General features: G+C 55.3%; 2 protein-coding genes across 5 annotated transcripts; one reads left to right on the top strand and one right to left on the bottom strand.

Moving 5' to 3' along the window:
* Positions 1-893: 893 nt before the first annotated feature.
* Positions 894-13,375, top strand: PEX6 (peroxisomal biogenesis factor 6). Of its 3 annotated transcripts, none has more exons than XM_069487963.1 (17): positions 894-1,542; positions 3,314-3,477; positions 3,942-4,025; positions 7,796-7,898; positions 7,983-8,116; positions 8,977-9,088; positions 9,434-9,642; positions 10,068-10,263; positions 10,457-10,533; positions 10,680-10,812; positions 10,893-11,098; positions 11,234-11,295; positions 11,509-11,617; positions 11,932-12,048; positions 12,174-12,251; positions 12,403-12,542; positions 12,862-13,375. In XM_069487963.1, the coding sequence occupies exons 1-17, from the start codon at positions 925-927 to the stop codon at positions 12,996-12,998; spliced, it is 2,679 nt and encodes an 892-aa protein (XP_069344064.1). In that variant the 5' UTR covers positions 894-924; the 3' UTR covers positions 12,999-13,375. The 3 variants fall into 3 exon arrangements, with proteins under 3 accessions (XP_069344064.1, XP_069344063.1, XP_069344065.1); XM_069487962.1 differs by having other exon boundaries at positions 894-1,806; XM_069487964.1 differs by lacking the exons at positions 894-1,542; positions 3,314-3,477 and adding an exon at positions 1,764-1,806.
* A 75-nt stretch (positions 13,376-13,450) lies between these two features.
* GNMT (glycine N-methyltransferase) lies at positions 13,451-16,162 on the bottom strand. 2 transcript variants are annotated; one of them, XM_069487969.1, is made up of 6 exons: positions 15,918-16,162; positions 14,952-15,079; positions 14,424-14,540; positions 14,069-14,211; positions 13,862-13,983; positions 13,451-13,775 (listed from the first exon to the last, which is right to left on the bottom strand). In XM_069487969.1, the coding sequence occupies exons 1-6, from the start codon at positions 16,121-16,123 to the stop codon at positions 13,604-13,606; spliced, it is 888 nt and encodes a 295-aa protein (XP_069344070.1). In that variant the 5' UTR covers positions 16,124-16,162; the 3' UTR covers positions 13,451-13,603. The 2 variants fall into 2 exon arrangements, with proteins under 2 accessions (XP_069344070.1, XP_069344069.1); XM_069487968.1 differs by having other exon boundaries at positions 14,069-14,154; positions 15,918-16,151.
* Positions 16,163-16,553: the final 391 nt, after the last annotated feature.

Raw genomic sequence — 16,553 nt, 5'->3', positions numbered from 1 at the left:
AGTGGGGGTGGAGACAAGGGTAGAATCTAAGTATTAATAACAGCACAGGTGAGAATCAGGCTGTTGGCTTGGTCCTTATGACCTAGGCCTTGAACCTCTCCCTTCTGCCTGCTCTGCGTCTGCCCCCCTCCAGGATAGAAACAGTGTATGAGTCTCCAGTATGCACGGATTGGGGTGTGTGTGTGTGTGTGTGTGTGTGTGTAGGGGGGTGTATGAAAGAGAGAAACTGCTTTGTCTTCAACTCAAGATTGGTGGGAGTACAACGAACAGGACAAGAAGCGCTGGAACGTGGGTTTTGTGTAAGATGTTCTGGAACAGGTGTAGCAGCACCAAGCACTCCATGTATATGAATCACATGTAGTAATTCAGTCAGCTGCCACTACCCACCCATAAGCAAGTCTGAGACAGTTTTCTAATCCTACCACTCCCTCCTGCAGTCTTCCCTGCAACACTCAAAACTCAGTGCCCACAGTTCCACAGGGGGAACATCAGAATTCCACGGAGGAGTGGACTCTTCCCTAAACATTCCACTCCTAGCTCCCAGCACTGGGCCCAGTTGTCTGGGGTATGCTGACTGTTCATTCATCAGTCAATAAACTGTTAATTACATGACACCGGGCAAGAGAGTTGAGAGGACACACTCCGCTAGAAAGCAAAGGCAAATGCCTATAAACAGAGGTTCAAAGGGCGCATGCGTAAAGGCCACGCAACCGCAGTGATTGTGGTTACTGCTATTGAGGCACCATCCAGATCAATCCGAGGCGCAGCGCATCGTCTCAGAGCACGCGCGCTGTACCCGGCGCGCCTTCATTTTTCTCACGTCTCTCCTGGCGGAAGCGGAAACGGCGCTCGCGCCGCCGAGTTGTCTGGCTTGCTGGTCCGGAAGCCACTCTCCTTCACCTTTCTCGTTGATCTCCTGTCACTATGGCGCTGGCTGTCTTGCGTCTCCTAGAGCCCTTTCCGACCGAGACACCCCCATTGGCCGTGCTGCTGCCGCCTGGGGGCCCATGGCCGGCGGCGGGGCTGGGCCTGGTGCTGGCCCTGCGGCCTGCAGGGGAGAGCCCGGCAGGGCCAGCGCTGCTAGTGGCGGCCGTGGAGGGGCCGGGCGCGGGGACCGAAGAGCAAGGTCCCGGGCCCCCGGAGCTGCTGGTTAGCCGCACGCTGCTGCGGCTCCTGGCATTGGGTTCCGGGGCGCGGGTGCGGGCGCGGCCCGTGCGGCGGCCCCCGGCGCTGGGCTGGGCGCTGCTTGGCACCTCGCCGGGGCCCGGGCTCGGACCACGAGTCGGACAGCTGCTGGTGAGGCGCGGAGAAACCCTGCCAGTGCCCGGACCGCGGGTCCTGGAGACGCGGCCGGCGTTGCAAGGGCTGCTGGGCCCAGGGACTCGGCTGGCTGTGACTGAGCTCCGCGGGCGAGTCAGACAGTGCTCCGAGACTGCGGACCGCAGCCAGCCCCCAGCCCCACCCGTGGTGTCCTCCTTTGCGGTTTCTGGCAAAGTCCGGCGACTCCAAGGAGTTCTGGGAGGGACTGGAGATTCGCTGGGAGTGAGCCGGAGTTGTCTCCGTGGCCTCGGCCTTTTCCAGGGAGAATGGGTGTGGGTGGCCCGGGCTGGAGAGCCATCCGACACTTCCCAGCCGCACTTGGTCACAGTGCAGGTCCTAGAACCTCGCTGGGACCTCTCGCAAAGGCTGGGACCTGGCTCTGGTCAGCTGGGAGAGCCCCTCGCTGACGGACTGGCGCTTGTGCCTGCCACTCTGGCTTTTAATCTCGGCTGCGACCCCCTGGAAGTGGGAGAGCTCAGAATTCAGGTAGGAGACAGGACTGAGGTCAAAAGTGCTTCCTCTTCCTTGTGCCCTCTTCTCTGTCTTAACTGAATTGGAAAACGAGAGCTGTAGAATTTAGGTCCCTTACTCCATACAATCTTCGACTTTTCACTTAATGTCTCTTAGCCTTATTCATCCTCTATAATCAAAATGTCATAAGCCTCCGTAGTGTAGTGGTGCATGAGCTTTCATCTGTTCAGATGAAAGGTGAGATTCAGTCAAATTACCAGATCAAGGGGTGGGGAACCTGCAGCCCCAAGGCCACAGGTTCCCCACCCTCAATGTCTATCCTTTCCCTCAATGCCCATCTAAAGATATGACACCTTCCTCACAAAGCCTTTCATAGCCTCACCACCACAAATTTAACATGACTTCTTTCTCTTATAGCATTTGATTTATAGCATCTTATTTGGTCTGGTTACGATTATGTGATCTGTCTAATCCTCAATTATATATTGTAAGTTGAAAGAAAGGGCTCTTTATCATCTTTGCAGCCTGGTGTTTAATTTTAATATTTTATTAAATACATCCAAGAGAAGTTTTTGTTTTCTGCCTTTACTTCAAGAAGACAGTTGTGTTTGGGGGACAAATACAGTATAATGTTTAACTAAGCACTTAGATATATGGTCTAGGGTGGTGCTGTCCATATGTAATCCACTAGCCACTTTAAATAAAGTAAAAAATTCAGTTATTCAGTTGCTTAAGCCAAATTTTTTGTTTATTTTTTTGGCTCAGCCTCCCAGGTAGGTAGGACCACAGGTACACACCACCACACCTGGCTAATTTGTAAAAAAATTTTGTAGAGATGGGATCTTGCTATATTGCCCAGGGTGGTCTCAAAACTCCTGGCCTCAAGTGTGCCTCCTAAAGTGCTGGGATTACAGGTATGAGTCACAGTGCCCAGCCACTTTAGTCACATTTTAAGTGACTACAGGTTGTCACTTAAGGAATTCCATCAGTAGCCACATGTAGATGTAGACTATTTCCATCATTGTAGAAGATACTATTGGGGAGTGCTGGAGTAGCCAATTAACACTATGGGATGTCAAGAACCCTTTCAACTTCAGTGAAATAATGTCTTTTTCCCACAGACTGATTTCAGATTGTCCCCACTAATGTCCACTTAATATTAATCTCAGGGGATGCCTGGTGTCATTCAAAGGACTTGTGGGAATGAATGTCTTTACCATTTCACTGGCTCTGGGCCAAGTTAAAGGTATCATAGAAAGATTATCTTTACTGGGGAACTTTTTGAAGACAGAGTCAGGAAGGGAGGTGACATCTCTTCCTGCTGCTCATTAGAGGGAGAAGTTTGTTTTCTAGGGAAGATAGAAGTATTCCACTTTGCTACCTCAGGCCCTGCCTCCCCCAAGCTTTATGATTATGGGAGGGTAGAGGATGAAAGTAGTTATATTGGCTGCTAAGAGACAAGGCAGGGAAGAGCCTGCCTCCTTAGGAAAAGGTTATAAAGTGGTGATTGTTTCTCTAATAGAGGTACTTGGAAGGCTCCATTGCCCCCGAAGACAAAGGAAGCTGCTCATTGCTGCCTGGGCCTCCGTTTGCCAGAGAGTTACACATTGAAATTGTGTCCTCTCCCCACTACAGCACTAATGGAAATTATGACCATGTTCTTTACCGGCACTTTCAGACACCCAGGTTAGCTACCTACCCCTTTAAAGAGAATGGCGTCTCACCCTCATCGCTCTCCTGTCCCATGCCTTAGATCCAGGTACCCCAGAGGTTCTGGTTAAAAGAAGCCACATTTTAGGCAAATTGTAGGTAGGCCTCTCAGTGTGTCAGGCAGACCACAGAAGAGAAATCGAAATGCTGTGGTGAATTTGGACACTCCAAACAGAAACCTATTTGATTAAAAAGGCCTCCAAAAGAACCAGGATCTCACTCTGCCCCTCACTGGTCTCTGATCCTCCTTGCTAGTCTCTCTACCATTTCCCCCAGCTCATCCTAAGTCTGACTTGTTCCCTGGAGAATTGCTTGGGATCTCTGGTGGGCAGTAGACTCCTAAGGAGTAGTCTGCATGTTGGAGGTGGGTAGGGGGGAGATGTCAGGCACATGCGGATGACTCCCATTGTGAGCTGACCAGGGCCACTGCTGTGTTGCAGGGTAGTCCAGGAAGGGGACGTTCTGTGTGTGCCAACAGTTGGGCAAGTAGAGATCCTGGAAGGAAGTCCAGAGAAACTGCCCAGGTATGCAGCTGCCTTCTGTCCTACAGCTGGGATTGGTAACCTGGGTGCAGGAATTCTGCAATCCCCTCCCCCCATGTTGTATGTAATAATTTTGTGCTTAAGAATATTTTGTTGTTTGCATGTACATTTTTCTGGAAAGAAGGTCCATCCCTTCTTCAGGTTCCCAAGCAGGTGTGTAACTGAAGAAAGATTAAGAACCACTGCCTGGCCGGGTGCGGTGGCTCACACCTGTAATCCTAGCACTCTGGGAGGCCAAGGCGGATGGATTGTTTGAGCTTAGGAGTTCGAGACCAGCCTGAGCAAGAGCGAAACCCCCATCTCTACTAAAAATAGAAAGAAATCATATGGACAGCTAAAAATATATATAGAAAAATGAGCCGGGCATGGTGGCACATGCCTGTAGTCCCAGCTACTGGGGAGGCTGAGGCAGGAGGATTGCTTAAGCCCAGGAGTTTGAGGTTGCTGTGAGCTAGGCTGACGCCATGGCACTCTAGCCTGGGCAACAGAACGAGACTGTCTCAAATAAAATAAAAAAAAAAAAAAAAAGAACCACTGCCTGCTGGCTTTGGGAGGTGTTCATCCTCCAACTGGTCAGTGGTCCTAAGTAAAGTAAAGTAAAGCAATAAGAATAGTTTAATGGCCTAGACCAAGATGGAATTCCTTCCTTTCCATTCTCAGCCACTGTGTTGTTTGAGCCAGGACTCATACCAACTATATCTCAATGTAAAGATACACAGGCTCTGATTTCTGCTCTAACTGGTGAAGTGTGCACAAGCTGCTTCTCGACCCTCTCTCTGAAATCTGGAGGGAGGGATTGCTGCGGTCCTTGAGAGGCCCACTCTCTCTCCTGTCCTCAACAGAAAATGGGGAATAGAGCATAACTGAGCCAAGAACCCAAAACAAGGAGTCCAGCTTTTCTCCTCCTCCTGTTGACTCTGACCAGAGAGGTTCCATGTAAAATGGTGAGACAAAGAATTAAGAGACTGCTGTGGCCTTATGTGAATGGAGGAGGGACTGTCCTGTACCCCAGGCAGTCCCTCTATTCTGGACTGATTTCCTGTAGTGGTTTACTAGAAAGGGAACACAACTGATGGAAGAACTAACCCAACTTTAAGAGCCTTCATGTTCAAGGTCTCTGGTCACACCAGCCTGGGTCCTCTGCCAGGAGAGAGATGCCTTGTCTGGAGTGCCTGATTTATCCTTGGTCAATATCCAGAGCTTGGTTCTGGCCAGGGCTCAGTCCCCCTAATGTCAGGGCAGTGGTGCCCAGATCAAGGGCCGGGTAGTACCCTTTATAACCCCATTTAGGCTCCATGGCACATCTTTGGGGTTTCCCACATTAAGTCCACAACTGGGGTCTAGTGGAAAATGGCCAGGCTGGCACTTAGCAGTCACTTCCCACCTCCATCCCCCATCTCAAATTTGGCAAATGCCTATGAGCAAGCCTTCTATAGGAATACTACAGAATGCCCACCCTTTGTACTTTCAAAGGAAAATAGGCATTGAGACCTCCTGAGACAGACTAACAAGCCAGTTCTATTCCTGAACCTCTGCTGTCCCAACCCTGTAGAAACCCGCTTTCCTCCTGGGTGCTGAGCATGTGGTTCTTCCCCCTCAGCAAGTCCCTAGGAAAGCAGGGTTGGGGTGGGTGGGCAGGTAGGTCCAAGGACAGATAGAGATGAGTGCGTTAGGTGCCCTGGGAAGCCCTGCAGAGGTTCCTGTGATCCCTGGAAAGGAATTGCACTGTTGGTGGTATAGCCTCTTCAGCCTCTCCCCCGTCCACTTCCCAAAACCAGGCTGCATGGGAGCCAGCTCCACTGTCGCCCATCTGGCTCTCTGGAACACAACCCAGTGTTGCTCAGCAATGTCCAGATAGGTTCCAGAGCTCTGGCCCTTTACTCACTGAGGTGGTCCAACCACCCTCCACCAAAGAAGGTGGCCTCTTCCTAACCCCCGCAGTGCTGCTCCCCATCCCATCCAGTGCTTGCCATATGCACTGACTCAAGATATCCAGCTCCATTGAGAGTCTACATTATAGACCGACATGTTGCTTGTTTATAATCAATTACAGCAAGATACAGTTTTCCTTATGTTCTAGTTTTCACCGCTGTTACTGCCAACTGTAATGCTTACAAGAGTTTCATAATACTATCCTGGTATGCTTCCCCCCACCTTGAGGCACTCCCATCTCTCTTTGCTGCCAGAGGGAGCAGCTTTGTGACTACAGGACAGTGTAAGCAAAGGACTTTGTACCCTGATTGGACCTGAAAGAGGCCCAGGTTATAGTCTGGCTCCATCATTGCTTGCTGCCTGAGAATTAAAGAAGGGAGTAGTTCATCACTTCTTATCTGGAAAATTGGGTTAGCGACTGCTACCTGCTACCAGCCCTCTTCCCTGTTAGTAGGTTGAATAACCCTAACTCACTATGACACTGGCCAATAATGGCACAGCCTGGTTATGCATCAGAATTGCTGGGGGAGATTTTGAAAAATAGAGATGCCTAAGCCCCACCTCAGACCTATTGGAGCAGAATCAGGGTGAGGCTGGAGCCTGTGCAGTCTTTTTTTTACCCCCTACAAAGGAAGAAAAAATGTTAATTTTAAAAATTGAGAGATAATTCACCTAACATAAAATTCACACTGTTAGCCAGGCGCAGTGGCTCACGCCTGTAATCCTAGCACTCTGGGAGGCCGAGGCGGGAGGATCACTCGAGATCAGGAGTTCGAGACCAGCCTGAGCAAGAGTGAGACCCTGTCTCTAAAAATAGAAAGAAATTATCTGGACAACTAAAAATCTGTATAGAAAAATTAGCCGGGCATGGTGGCACATGCCTGTTGTCCCAAATACTTGGGAGGCTGAGGCAGAAGGATCGCTTGAGCCCAGGAGTTTGAGGTTGCTGTGAGCTGGGCTGATGCCATGGTACTCTAGCCTGGGCAACAGAGCAAGACTCTGTCTCAAAAAAAAAAAAAAAAAAAAAAATCACACTGTTAAAGTATACAATTCAGTGGTTTTATTATATTCATAAGGTTGTGCAACCAATATCACTGTTTAATTCCAGAAAATTTTTATCACCCAAAAAGAAATTCTGTACCCATTAGCAGTCATTCCCTATTCCCTCCCTCCCCCAGCCCCTGGCAACCACTAATCTACTGAATGGAATCATATCATATGTGAGAAATTTTATTTTTTTGTTTATTTTTTTCTATTTTAGAGATGGGGTCTTGCTATATTGCTCAGGCTGGTCTTGAACTCCTTGGCTCAAATGATGCTCACCCATCGGCCTCCCAAAGTGCTGGGATTACAGGCTTGAGCCACCGCGTCCAGCCAATTTTTTAAAGTTTCACAGATAGTTCTAATATGCAGACAGAATAGAGAATCATTATTGGGTATGCATTTGAGGGAGAGACTATATTCTGAAGCCAGTGGAAATGATCAGATGGTTCATCACTTAGTGCAGCAGTGGTCTCTCTCATTGGAGCGGGTGGGTAGGCCACGGGCCTGGAGAAACACCCCAAAGCTCTCTGATGGTTGTCATGGATGTGGAGACACAGGCATAGCTCCTGCTCTCAAAACGTGTACTATCCAGTCAGGCAGATAGGAAAAACCATCTACGTTCCCTTTCCCCTACCTTCCTAGCCCCCACCATGTCTCAGGGCACTCATTGTGCTGTTCTTGAATTTGTCCTCTATGATTGGGAAAGCCACCTTGTCCTTGGGCGGGGGAGGTGTGTGGACTCTGGATCTGGGGTTCATTGGGCCTCTTTCCTGCAGGTGGCAGGAGATGTTTTTTAAAGTGAAGAAAACAGTTGGGGAAGCTCCAGGTGGACCAACTAGCGCCTACTTGGCCGACACCACCCATACGTCCTTGTACATGGTGAGGTCCCAGAGGCGGGAGTAGAGCTGGTGAAGGGGATGGAAACAATTTTTAGAAACTAAAGCTTTCTCCTGCCTTTCACAGGTAGGTTCGACCCTGAGCCCTGTTCCAAGGCTCCCTTCAGGAGACTCCACTGTCTGGAACAGTTTGTCTCCTCCGGGCTTGGAGGCCTTGGTGACTGAGCTCTGTGCTGTCCTGAAGCCCCGCCTCCAGCCAGGGTGAGTGAGGCCATAGCTCTGGGCTGTGAGAAAAGCCTGCTCAGAACATCCCAGGCGAGTAGTTCCTAATGCTCTGGCCAGAGTGGGATTGGGAGGACCTTCCTCAAACCAGTATGTCCAATTAGGCCACTCTTTCTGTAAGCAAATTCCCCTGCTCCTTTCCTGAGATAGCCCCCATCCTCCAAGGTCGGCTCTGCAGGAAGAATCTCTAGCAGGGGCAGCTGTCTCTGACACGGCCCTTCCCCCCAGGGAGCCTACTGATCATCCTGGGCTTCACCACCCTGGCCCTGCAGGACACAGCTCTGCATATCCGTGGCCCCAGTGTAGACACAGACCCCTCCCTAACGCCGCTCAGCACCATCCAGACCAGACGTAACAGTCAAGGCTTTATTGAGGGCACAGTGATAACACACGGGAACTAGTCTCTAGCTGTAGGGTATGCTCCTAGCCGCTGCCAGAGCATCGGAGGTGGTGTGGGAGATGTGGCCTCACCAGGTGGAGACAGCCCTGAGCTTGGCAGAGGAGGGCAGGGAGCGGGGGGCTCAAGGAGAAAGAAACAGGGTGTTTGCTTTCTAGACCCAAGGGTCCCTGTGTTACTTGGCACTCTGAAGCTGTGGTCCCCAAGCCCCAGGCCGTGGACCGGTACTGGTCTGTGGCCTGTTAGGACTGGGCCGCATGGCAGGAGGTGAAAGGTGGGTAGAGGGGATGAAGCTTCCTCTATATTTACAGCCGCTCCCTATCACTCACCATCCCCACCCCCCCATTCCATGAAACCGGTCCCTGGTGCTGAAAAGGTTGGGGACGGCTGCTGTAAAGTTTGGTCAGAATGAAGGAGGTAAGTGTCTGTTCTCTGGTTGCAGGGGTGCCTTACTGACTGGGACGAGCAGCACCCTTCTACGGGGCCCCCCGGGCAGTGGGAAGACCACGGTAGTTGCCGCTGCCTGCGGTCGCCTTGGGCTCCATTTAGTGAAGGTGAGGGTCTCTGGAGAGTAGACCCCCACCTACTTCCCCTCCCCAGCTCAGATCCTGCCTCTCCCCTTCCTCTCCATCTACTGCTGGGGCCTAACACTTCACCCCAGTGGGTCAGACTCGTGCCCATGATGCTCAGCTACTAACAGGTGCTTTCAAGGAGGGGCTTTGAAGAGTTTGGTGGACAGTCCGGGGAATGGGGTAGGGTAAAGGAGAGATGGGACTTGGCCAGTGTACCTTCTTCCGCTATCCCTGCCCTCCGAGGGAAAAGATGACACCCCCCGCCCCGTTCTCCTCCCACCATCATGCCTGCCCCTTGCTCACAGGCTCACTGGGTCCCCTCCCCAGGTGCCCTGCTCCAGCCTGTGTGCAGACAGCAGCGCAGCCGTGGAGACAAAGCTGCAGGCCGCCTTCTCCCGGGCCCGCCGCTGCCGGCCTGCGGTCCTGTTGCTGACGGCCGTGGACCTTCTGGGTCGGGACCGTGACGGGCTGGGTGAGGATGCCCGTGTGGTGGCCGCGTTGCGTCACCTCCTCCTCAGCGAGGACCCCCTCAGCAGGTATTTATACGGGCTGGGCCAAGGGGCAAGGCTCAGCCCTCCTACCTCTCTTCAGCCTTGCAGTCCTGTCTTCCCCACCCCCTCAGTGGCTTCTCAGACACCCACAACCCAGCTGGCTGCCTTCTCGACGGCCCTGAGCTCGGGGTCTGGGAGGAGGGATGTGGCCTAGTATTTCTTGGAGAACACTCAGTTAATATAAAAGCACACTCTCTGCCCTCGATGAGCGCCCCATGTGAGGGGGAAACACAGGACCCCTCTCGAGGTATTCCCAGGGACCCCCATGCAGGCACTGGGGTGGGTGCTCACCTCCCCATCCCATGCCCACACGCTCCCCTCCCCTGCCCTCTCACCTCCCTCTGGACAGCGCGGTGCTCGGGAGCCACCAGCCACGTCGCCGCCCTCAGTGCCCACTCCTCTGTCTGCAGCTGCCCTCCCCTGATGGTTGTGGCCACCACAAGCCGGGCCCAGGACCTGCCTGCTGACATGCAGACGGCATTTCCGCACGAGCTAGAGGTGCCCGTGCTGTCAGAGGGGCAGCGGCTCAGCGTCCTGCGGGCCCTCACTGCCCACCTTCCCCTGGGCCAAGAGGTGAACCTGGCACAGCTGGCGAGGCGGTGCTCAGTGAGTATCAGAGATCAGGCCTCCCTGGGATATCACAGGGCCTTTGTCATAGGAACTCAGTCCTGCTGCCCTGCAAGTGAGGGTAGAAACCCCCAAGGCGTCAACACTGGGCTTCTGCTCCAGCTGGGGGACCAGTCCCCCAAGGGTTCCTGACTACTGTGGCCTGCTCATGTGTCCTTTCCTGATTCCCTAGGGCTTCGTGGTAGGGGATCTCTGTGCCCTTCTGACCCACAGTAGCCGGGCAGCCTGCACCCGGATCAAGAACTCAGGGTAAGGGAGCTGAGTACAGGAGGGGAAAGGCCGCAAGAGGACACGTGTGTGGATGGCTGGCCGGCGAGGAAGGGAGAGTGGGACCGTGGTGGGGAGGATGCCTCACACGAGGTCCTCCAGAGGCCTCCCTGTGTTTCTCTTTGCAGTTGGGTGGGCAGCTTGAGCGAGGAGGATGAGGGGGAGCTCTGTGCTGCTGGCTTTCCCCTCCTGGCTGAGGACTTTGGGCAGGCGCTAGAGCAACTGCAGACAGCTCACTCCCAGGCCATCGGAGCCCCCAAGGTGGCCACTCCAAGTCCCTGGAGGTGGGATAGGAGCTCCCTCCCCCAGTGTATGCCAACCTCACACTTTCCATCTCCTAGATCCCCTCGGTGTCCTGGCATGATGTGGGCGGGCTGCAGGAGGTGAAGAAGGAGATTTTGGAGACCATTCAGCTCCCTCTGGAGCACCCTGAGCTGCTGAGCCTGGGCTTGAGACGCTCGGGCCTTCTGCTCCACGGGCCCCCTGGCACTGGCAAGACCCTCCTGGCCAAGGCAGTAGCCACGGAGTGCAGCCTTACCTTCCTCAGGTGGCCTGGGGGCCCTGGAAGGGATGGTGGGTGGATCAGGGGCGGCAGCAGGCTGGGGAGCAGGAGGGGCTGCCCGAGAGGTTGACTGTGTGTGTGTGTCTGATGGGTCTCACCTTCCCACGTCATCTCACTTAGCGTGAAGGGGCCAGAGCTCATCAACATGTACGTGGGCCAAAGTGAGGAGAATGTTCGGGAAGGTGAGTGAGCAACCCCAGTGGTCCCTGTGCCCTCCCCACCCCCAGGCTGCTCAGTCCTTCCTAGTCCTCCTTTCCACAAGTCAGGTTCTTGTCCAGCCGGATCTAGTACTGGAGTGCCAGTGCTAAACTGTCAGACCCCCGTTTCCCTCTCCCCTCTCCCCAGACTTCAGATGCCCCTGAGCTTCCCTCTCCTGTGGGCCTCTCTCTCTCCAGTGTTTGCCAGGGCCCGGGCTGCAGCGCCATGCATTATCTTCTTTGATGAACTGGACTCCTTGGCCCCAAGCCGGGGGCGAAGTGGAGACTCTGGAGGAGTGATGGACAGGTGGGGGTCTGAGTGGGAGTGGAGTCTGGGGTCCAGATTAGAAGGGATGTGACACAGGTCACAGCACTCTCCAGACTAGAGCCCAAAGATGGAGGTTCCTTCCCTTCCAGTTCTGAGATAGTACATGGAAGCCAAAAGGGACCATGAAGTTGGGCAGGGAACATGGAGGAGAATGGGGGCCTACCTGGAGGGGTGCACAGGGCAAGCTGAGCAGCGGGCCCTGCTGAGACGGCCAGTAAGGAGAGGCACCACAGGCAGGCGCAAAGGCTGAGGGTGGATCAAGGACTCTCTCACCCTCACTTCCTCCTCTACAGGGTGGTATCTCAGCTCCTGGCCGAGCTGGATGGGCTCCACAGCACTCAGGATGTCTTTGTGATCGGAGCCACCAACAGACCAGACCTCCTGGACCCTGCCCTCCTGCGACCTGGCAGGTGGGTTCCCTGTACCTCTCACCTCCACCAGGCCCATTTGGGGTTGTCCCTCCACCCCCATCCTGTGCTTCCTTCACCCTCCTGGCTGGGCTCCCTGACACGTATCCCTGCCCATCTCCCTAAAGATTTGACAAGCTGGTGTTTGTGGGGGCGAGCGAGGACCGGGCCTCCCAGCTACGTGTTCTGAGCGCCATCACACGCAAGTATGCCTTGGCAGAGGAAGACTCCCACAGAGCTGGGGCCTTGGGAGGGTTGGGGGATATGTGCGACATGCAGGACGAGCTGGTCAGCGATGGCTCTTGAGGTGGGTGGTGATGCCAGCCCTAATCGTTCCTTTCCCATACCCCTAAACAGATTCAAGCTAGAGCCCTCTGTGAGCCTGGTGAACGTGCTGGATTGCTGCCCGCCCCAGCTGACAGGCGCAGACCTCTACTCTCTCTGCTCTGATGCCATGACAGCTGCCCTCAAACGCAGGGTTCATGATCTGGAGGAAGGTGAGCCACTTGCCAGCCCCAGAGGTCATCCAAAAAATTAGTAGGGAGCCGGGTGTACCTGTAGTCCCAGCTACTCCGGAGCCTAAGGAGGATTGCTAGAGCCCAGGAGTTTCAGGCCAGCCTGAGCAATGTAGCAAGACCCCAAAAAACTAGTGGGAGACAAGCCTGGTTCTAGATTTCAGAGGAAGGACTATTGACACCTGGGGGATTCTGAGCAGGAAGATGCCTTCCCAGGGCTCTTCCTGCCTAGGCATAGACCACAGCCTCTGTTCCCAGTTGGAATGGGACCCTGGCCTTAGCTCCCCCTTGTCACTTCTAGGGCTGGAGCCTGGGAGCTCAGCACTGCTGCTCACCATGGAGGACCTGCTGCACGCCGCCGCCCGGCTGCAGCCCTCAGTCAGTGAGCAGGAGCTGCTCCGGTACAAGCGCATCCAGTGCAAGTTTGCTGCCTGCTAGGAGCCCCTGCGGTCAGGGACCCTGCCCACAATGCCTAAAGGTACCTAGCCAGCCCCACACAGGGACCTGAGAGGGAAAGGCTCTTCCTCAGGCTGCTGCCCACCCACCTGAAGGCTGCCTTCTCCCTCTGGGAGATCCCCCGGGTGCAGAGTGGCATTGGGAGCCCGGCGAGAGCTCAAGAGGCATCTCCTGCCTTCTTGCCCCTCCTTCCAGGCCAGCTGTAAGGCCCATGTGGTCAGGAGGAGGGCTGGAGCCTAGGCTTCTGGGGATTGGGCCCCGAGAGGGCCAGTTCTGTGGCTGAAAATAAAGTGTTTGCCTCCCCCTGCTGGTGTGGTGTGAAAGAGTGGAGTGGGGAGGAGCAGGGTTGTGGGAGGAGTAAACCGTCAGGGAGGGCAGGGGTGGGCACTGTGACAGCCTGATCCTTCTGACACAAACACACGGCATGCCAGAACTGAAAAGGCATGGACTCTATTGTTTACCCTCTGTTCGCCTGAACCCACATCCCTGTGCCCCAGCTGTGGTCTGCTCTAGAAGCTGCTGGTTCCCATGTCCCAGATGGAGGTGGAAGTGCCTTGGGCAGAGGGCGGTGGGAGCTGAGGCCACGCTCAATCTGTCCTCTTGAGCACATGGATGAAGTAGCAGGGAATGTAGGCTTGGCCTGGCTCGTAAGGCTTGAAGTCACCCAGGATGCTGTGCTGGCATTTGCCCCCGAAGGCTGCTTGGAGCAACTCCGTGAAGGATGCCAGACGGTGCGGGTAGTAGGAGAGCCGGAACTTACTGCAACAGAGCCCCAGGACAACCATGAGGACAGGTGGCCCCAGCTCCCACCACCACCACCTCACCCCTGCCTAGCCAAGTGGTACCTCAAGCCAGGAGAACCATCCTGGCCAGTCCTTGGCACCTGCACCGTGTAGTCCAGGGTCACCATGTGGGCTTTATTGTTCACTGTCAGCACTGAGGTTGTGATGTCCTTGGTCAAATCACTCTGTAAGTGGTGATGCAGGCCGCATTAGTCTCTGTAACCCACCAGGGGGCCCTGGACCCTCCCTCCCTCCCCCGCTGGGCCCCACCTTGTAGTAGATGTTCTTCCCTGGGGGTGCACAGCCTGAGCTGAGGATGTGGTCATAGTTGCGGTGATCAATGACCAGCAGACCCCCTGGGCGCACCATGTTTGCAATGTTCTTCAGCGCCAGCTGGTGCTCACTCTGGTCCCCTGAGCTCCAGGCAGGGGCAGAAAGGCTCTGTCTGCTCAGGGGCCCCAGCACCAGTCCCCCTCCCACTTCTCCCCTCCCCAGGGGTGCCAGAGCCAAGGCAGAGGAAGGAAAAAGGCAGAGTCTGCTTTGGCAGGAGAGCAGGTGCTAGGGGTCTGTGGCAAGGGGTATAGCTCAAGGCAAGGGCCATGCCCAAGGCCACACCCTCTGTCACCTTTGCAGTCTGGCAAGTGGGCAAAACTGTTTCCAAGGCAGATGACAGCATCAAAGCCACCCTCTGCTGGCTGGGGCACATCTTTGTTCAGAGTCATCCAGTTGGCTTCTTCGATGACTAGGGGCCAGGAAGGGGAAGAGGAATCAGGGTGGCACCGTGGTACCCATAGCAGCCACCTCCACCAAGTGCAGTCCTGCCTCAGTTTCTTCCTCAGGACACACAGGGACTCCCCATCCAGTGAGCAGGAGGAGGGAAGAGGGGTCAAGGGAGAAGGGCGCCATGGTTGGGAAGGAGGGCTCTGTGCTTGTGGGTTTTTATCTGGGGAGGAACAAGACACTATAAACACTGTTAAAACTTGTTCTTCACACCTAGTGCCAGAGTCTCGCTTTTCAGGGAAATGACAGTAATTTTGCTGTCCTCCTGAGGAAAACAAAACACCTCAATCCCCACGCCCACACCTAAAGGAGCCTGGGGTAGTGAACAGCGTTCCTGGCGGCTGGGCTGGGAGGCCGGGCTGGACCCGCATACCCCAGTTGTCGAAGCCGGGCTCGTGCCGCCGGTTCCAGCGCTCTTTAAGTGCATACTTCAGCATCTTGTCACTGGCATCCACACTTGTCACGCTGAAGCCCTCTTCCACCAGCATGATGGAGTCCACCCTGGGGGGGGGGCAGGGATGAGAGGCAGAGAGGGACAGGGAGGGGGGCCTGTGCGGGACCCTTCTGTCTCAACTCTCCAGAGTCCATTCCTCTGCCTCCTCTCCCCAGGCCCTCTCCACTGACCTCAGATAACCTCACAAATCTGTTTCCTATCACCACGTAGCAACTTTTTTTAAAGCACCTTTTCAGAGCCAGGCCCTCTACAAACGTGCATTAATCCTCATGGCAACCCTGCAAGGTAAATGGTGTTATTCCCATTTGAGAGACAGGTAAACTGAGGCTCCTGGAAGTTAAGTAACTTGTGGACAGGAGGCAGTATGGCATGGTGATTTAGAGCATGGGACAGACCCTAACCAACCTGGGTCTGTATCTCCTCTCCACTGGACTGGGAACTTCTATTTCTCTGAGGCCTAATTTCTCCAATAGCATATAGGAAATACCACTCCTTACCTCATGGGGTTATGTGAGGGTTTGAGAAACTGATGTAGCAGGATTGGCATGTGCAAATGTTGAGCAAACGTTAACTGTTAAGGCTCCCCAAGGCCATCACAGGAGGAGCCATACTGGCGCCAGGATCCAAGGAGCCTGTCCCTGGCCCGGAAGCCCCATGACCCCTCACTTCTCTGCCCACACCCTCTCTCACCCTCAGGCTCCCGGGCCCCTTGCCCCCGCTGCCTCGCCCGTGCACGCGCAGTGCCCATTCTGCCCGGGCAGGCACCGGTGCCTGGCCCTGGCGTCCCACCCGCCCCGACGTGCCCGGCCGCGGTGCTGTGGCGGGGCGGCCCCGGCTCAGCCAGACCCGGGTACCCCCTACCCTTGGCCGCCGACGCGAGCTCACCCGGTGCCGCAGGCCACGTCGAGCACCCGCTGGCAGCCGTGCTGGCGCAGCAGCGCGAGCAGCCACGCCTTGTACTCGGCGGTGCGGCTGCGGGTGTCCCCGATGTAGAGCTGCCACACGCGCGCCGCCTCCCCGTCCGCGTACTGGTCCGGGAGCCCTTCGGCGGCCACCCCCAGGGAGCGGGTCCGGTACACGCTGTCCACCATCCTGAGGCTCGCCTGGCTCCGTAGCCACTGGCTCCGCACTTATAGTTGCGGGCGCTGCGGGCCGCCCGGCCGCCCCACCTGGCCAATGGCAGGTGAGCGCGGGGACACGCCCCTGCTAGGCTCTGGGCCCCGGGCCTACGGCTGTGTCAGCAGCGGGGAGGGCTCCGCCTGGCAGTCCTGGACTGGGCCCTTTTTGCTGGCCTTGGGGACTCAGCCCTCTGTGCAATCCCACGGCGGGAGGGGACCGCCGCCCTCACAGCCCTCTGCCCACTTACCCTGGAAGGACCCGGGAGGGGCCAGGACAGAGGGGAGCTCTGAGACTGTCCACTCCGTCCCCACCCCAGTCGGAAAGAAAGGGAATAAAACTTCAAAATCCACACAGAGCTGAGCTCCCAGGCGGGCAGGGCTGGACCTGTGGCCCTCGCCTGTA

Source organism: Eulemur rufifrons, chromosome 15 (genome assembly GCF_041146395.1).
Source record: "Eulemur rufifrons isolate Redbay chromosome 15, OSU_ERuf_1, whole genome shotgun sequence".
In the NCBI taxonomy this organism is placed as follows: Eukaryota; Metazoa; Chordata; class Mammalia; order Primates; family Lemuridae; genus Eulemur; species Eulemur rufifrons.
Note: the sequence above shows the minus strand (reverse complement) of the source record. Positions and strands in the feature narration are given on the sequence as shown.

What these genes read in the sequence shown, in the direction of transcription:
- PEX6 (XM_069487962.1), top strand. Translation starts at nt 925, where the DNA reads ATGGCGCTGGCTGTCTTGCGTCTCCTAGAGCCCTTTCCGACCGAGACA. An exon ending in AGCTGGCGAGGCGGTGCTCA is followed by an intron (nt 10,264 to 10,456) that starts GTGAGTATCAGA and finishes CTGATTCCCTAG; the next exon opens with GGCTTCGTGGTAGGGGATCT. An exon ending in TCTGGAGGAGTGATGGACAG is followed by an intron (nt 11,618 to 11,931) that starts GTGGGGGTCTGA and finishes CCTCCTCTACAG; the next exon opens with GGTGGTATCTCAGCTCCTGG.
- GNMT (XM_069487969.1), bottom strand. Translation starts at nt 16,123, where the DNA reads ATGGTGGACAGCGTGTACCGGACCCGCTCCCTGGGGGTGGCCGCCGAA. An exon ending in GCCCGGCTTCGACAACTGGG is followed by an intron (nt 14,541 to 14,951) that starts GTATGCGGGTCC and finishes CCTGGCCCCTAG; the next exon opens with TCATCGAAGAAGCCAACTGG. An exon ending in GGAAGAACATCTACTACAAG is followed by an intron (nt 13,984 to 14,068) that starts GTGGGGCCCAGC and finishes CACCACTTACAG; the next exon opens with AGTGATTTGACCAAGGACAT.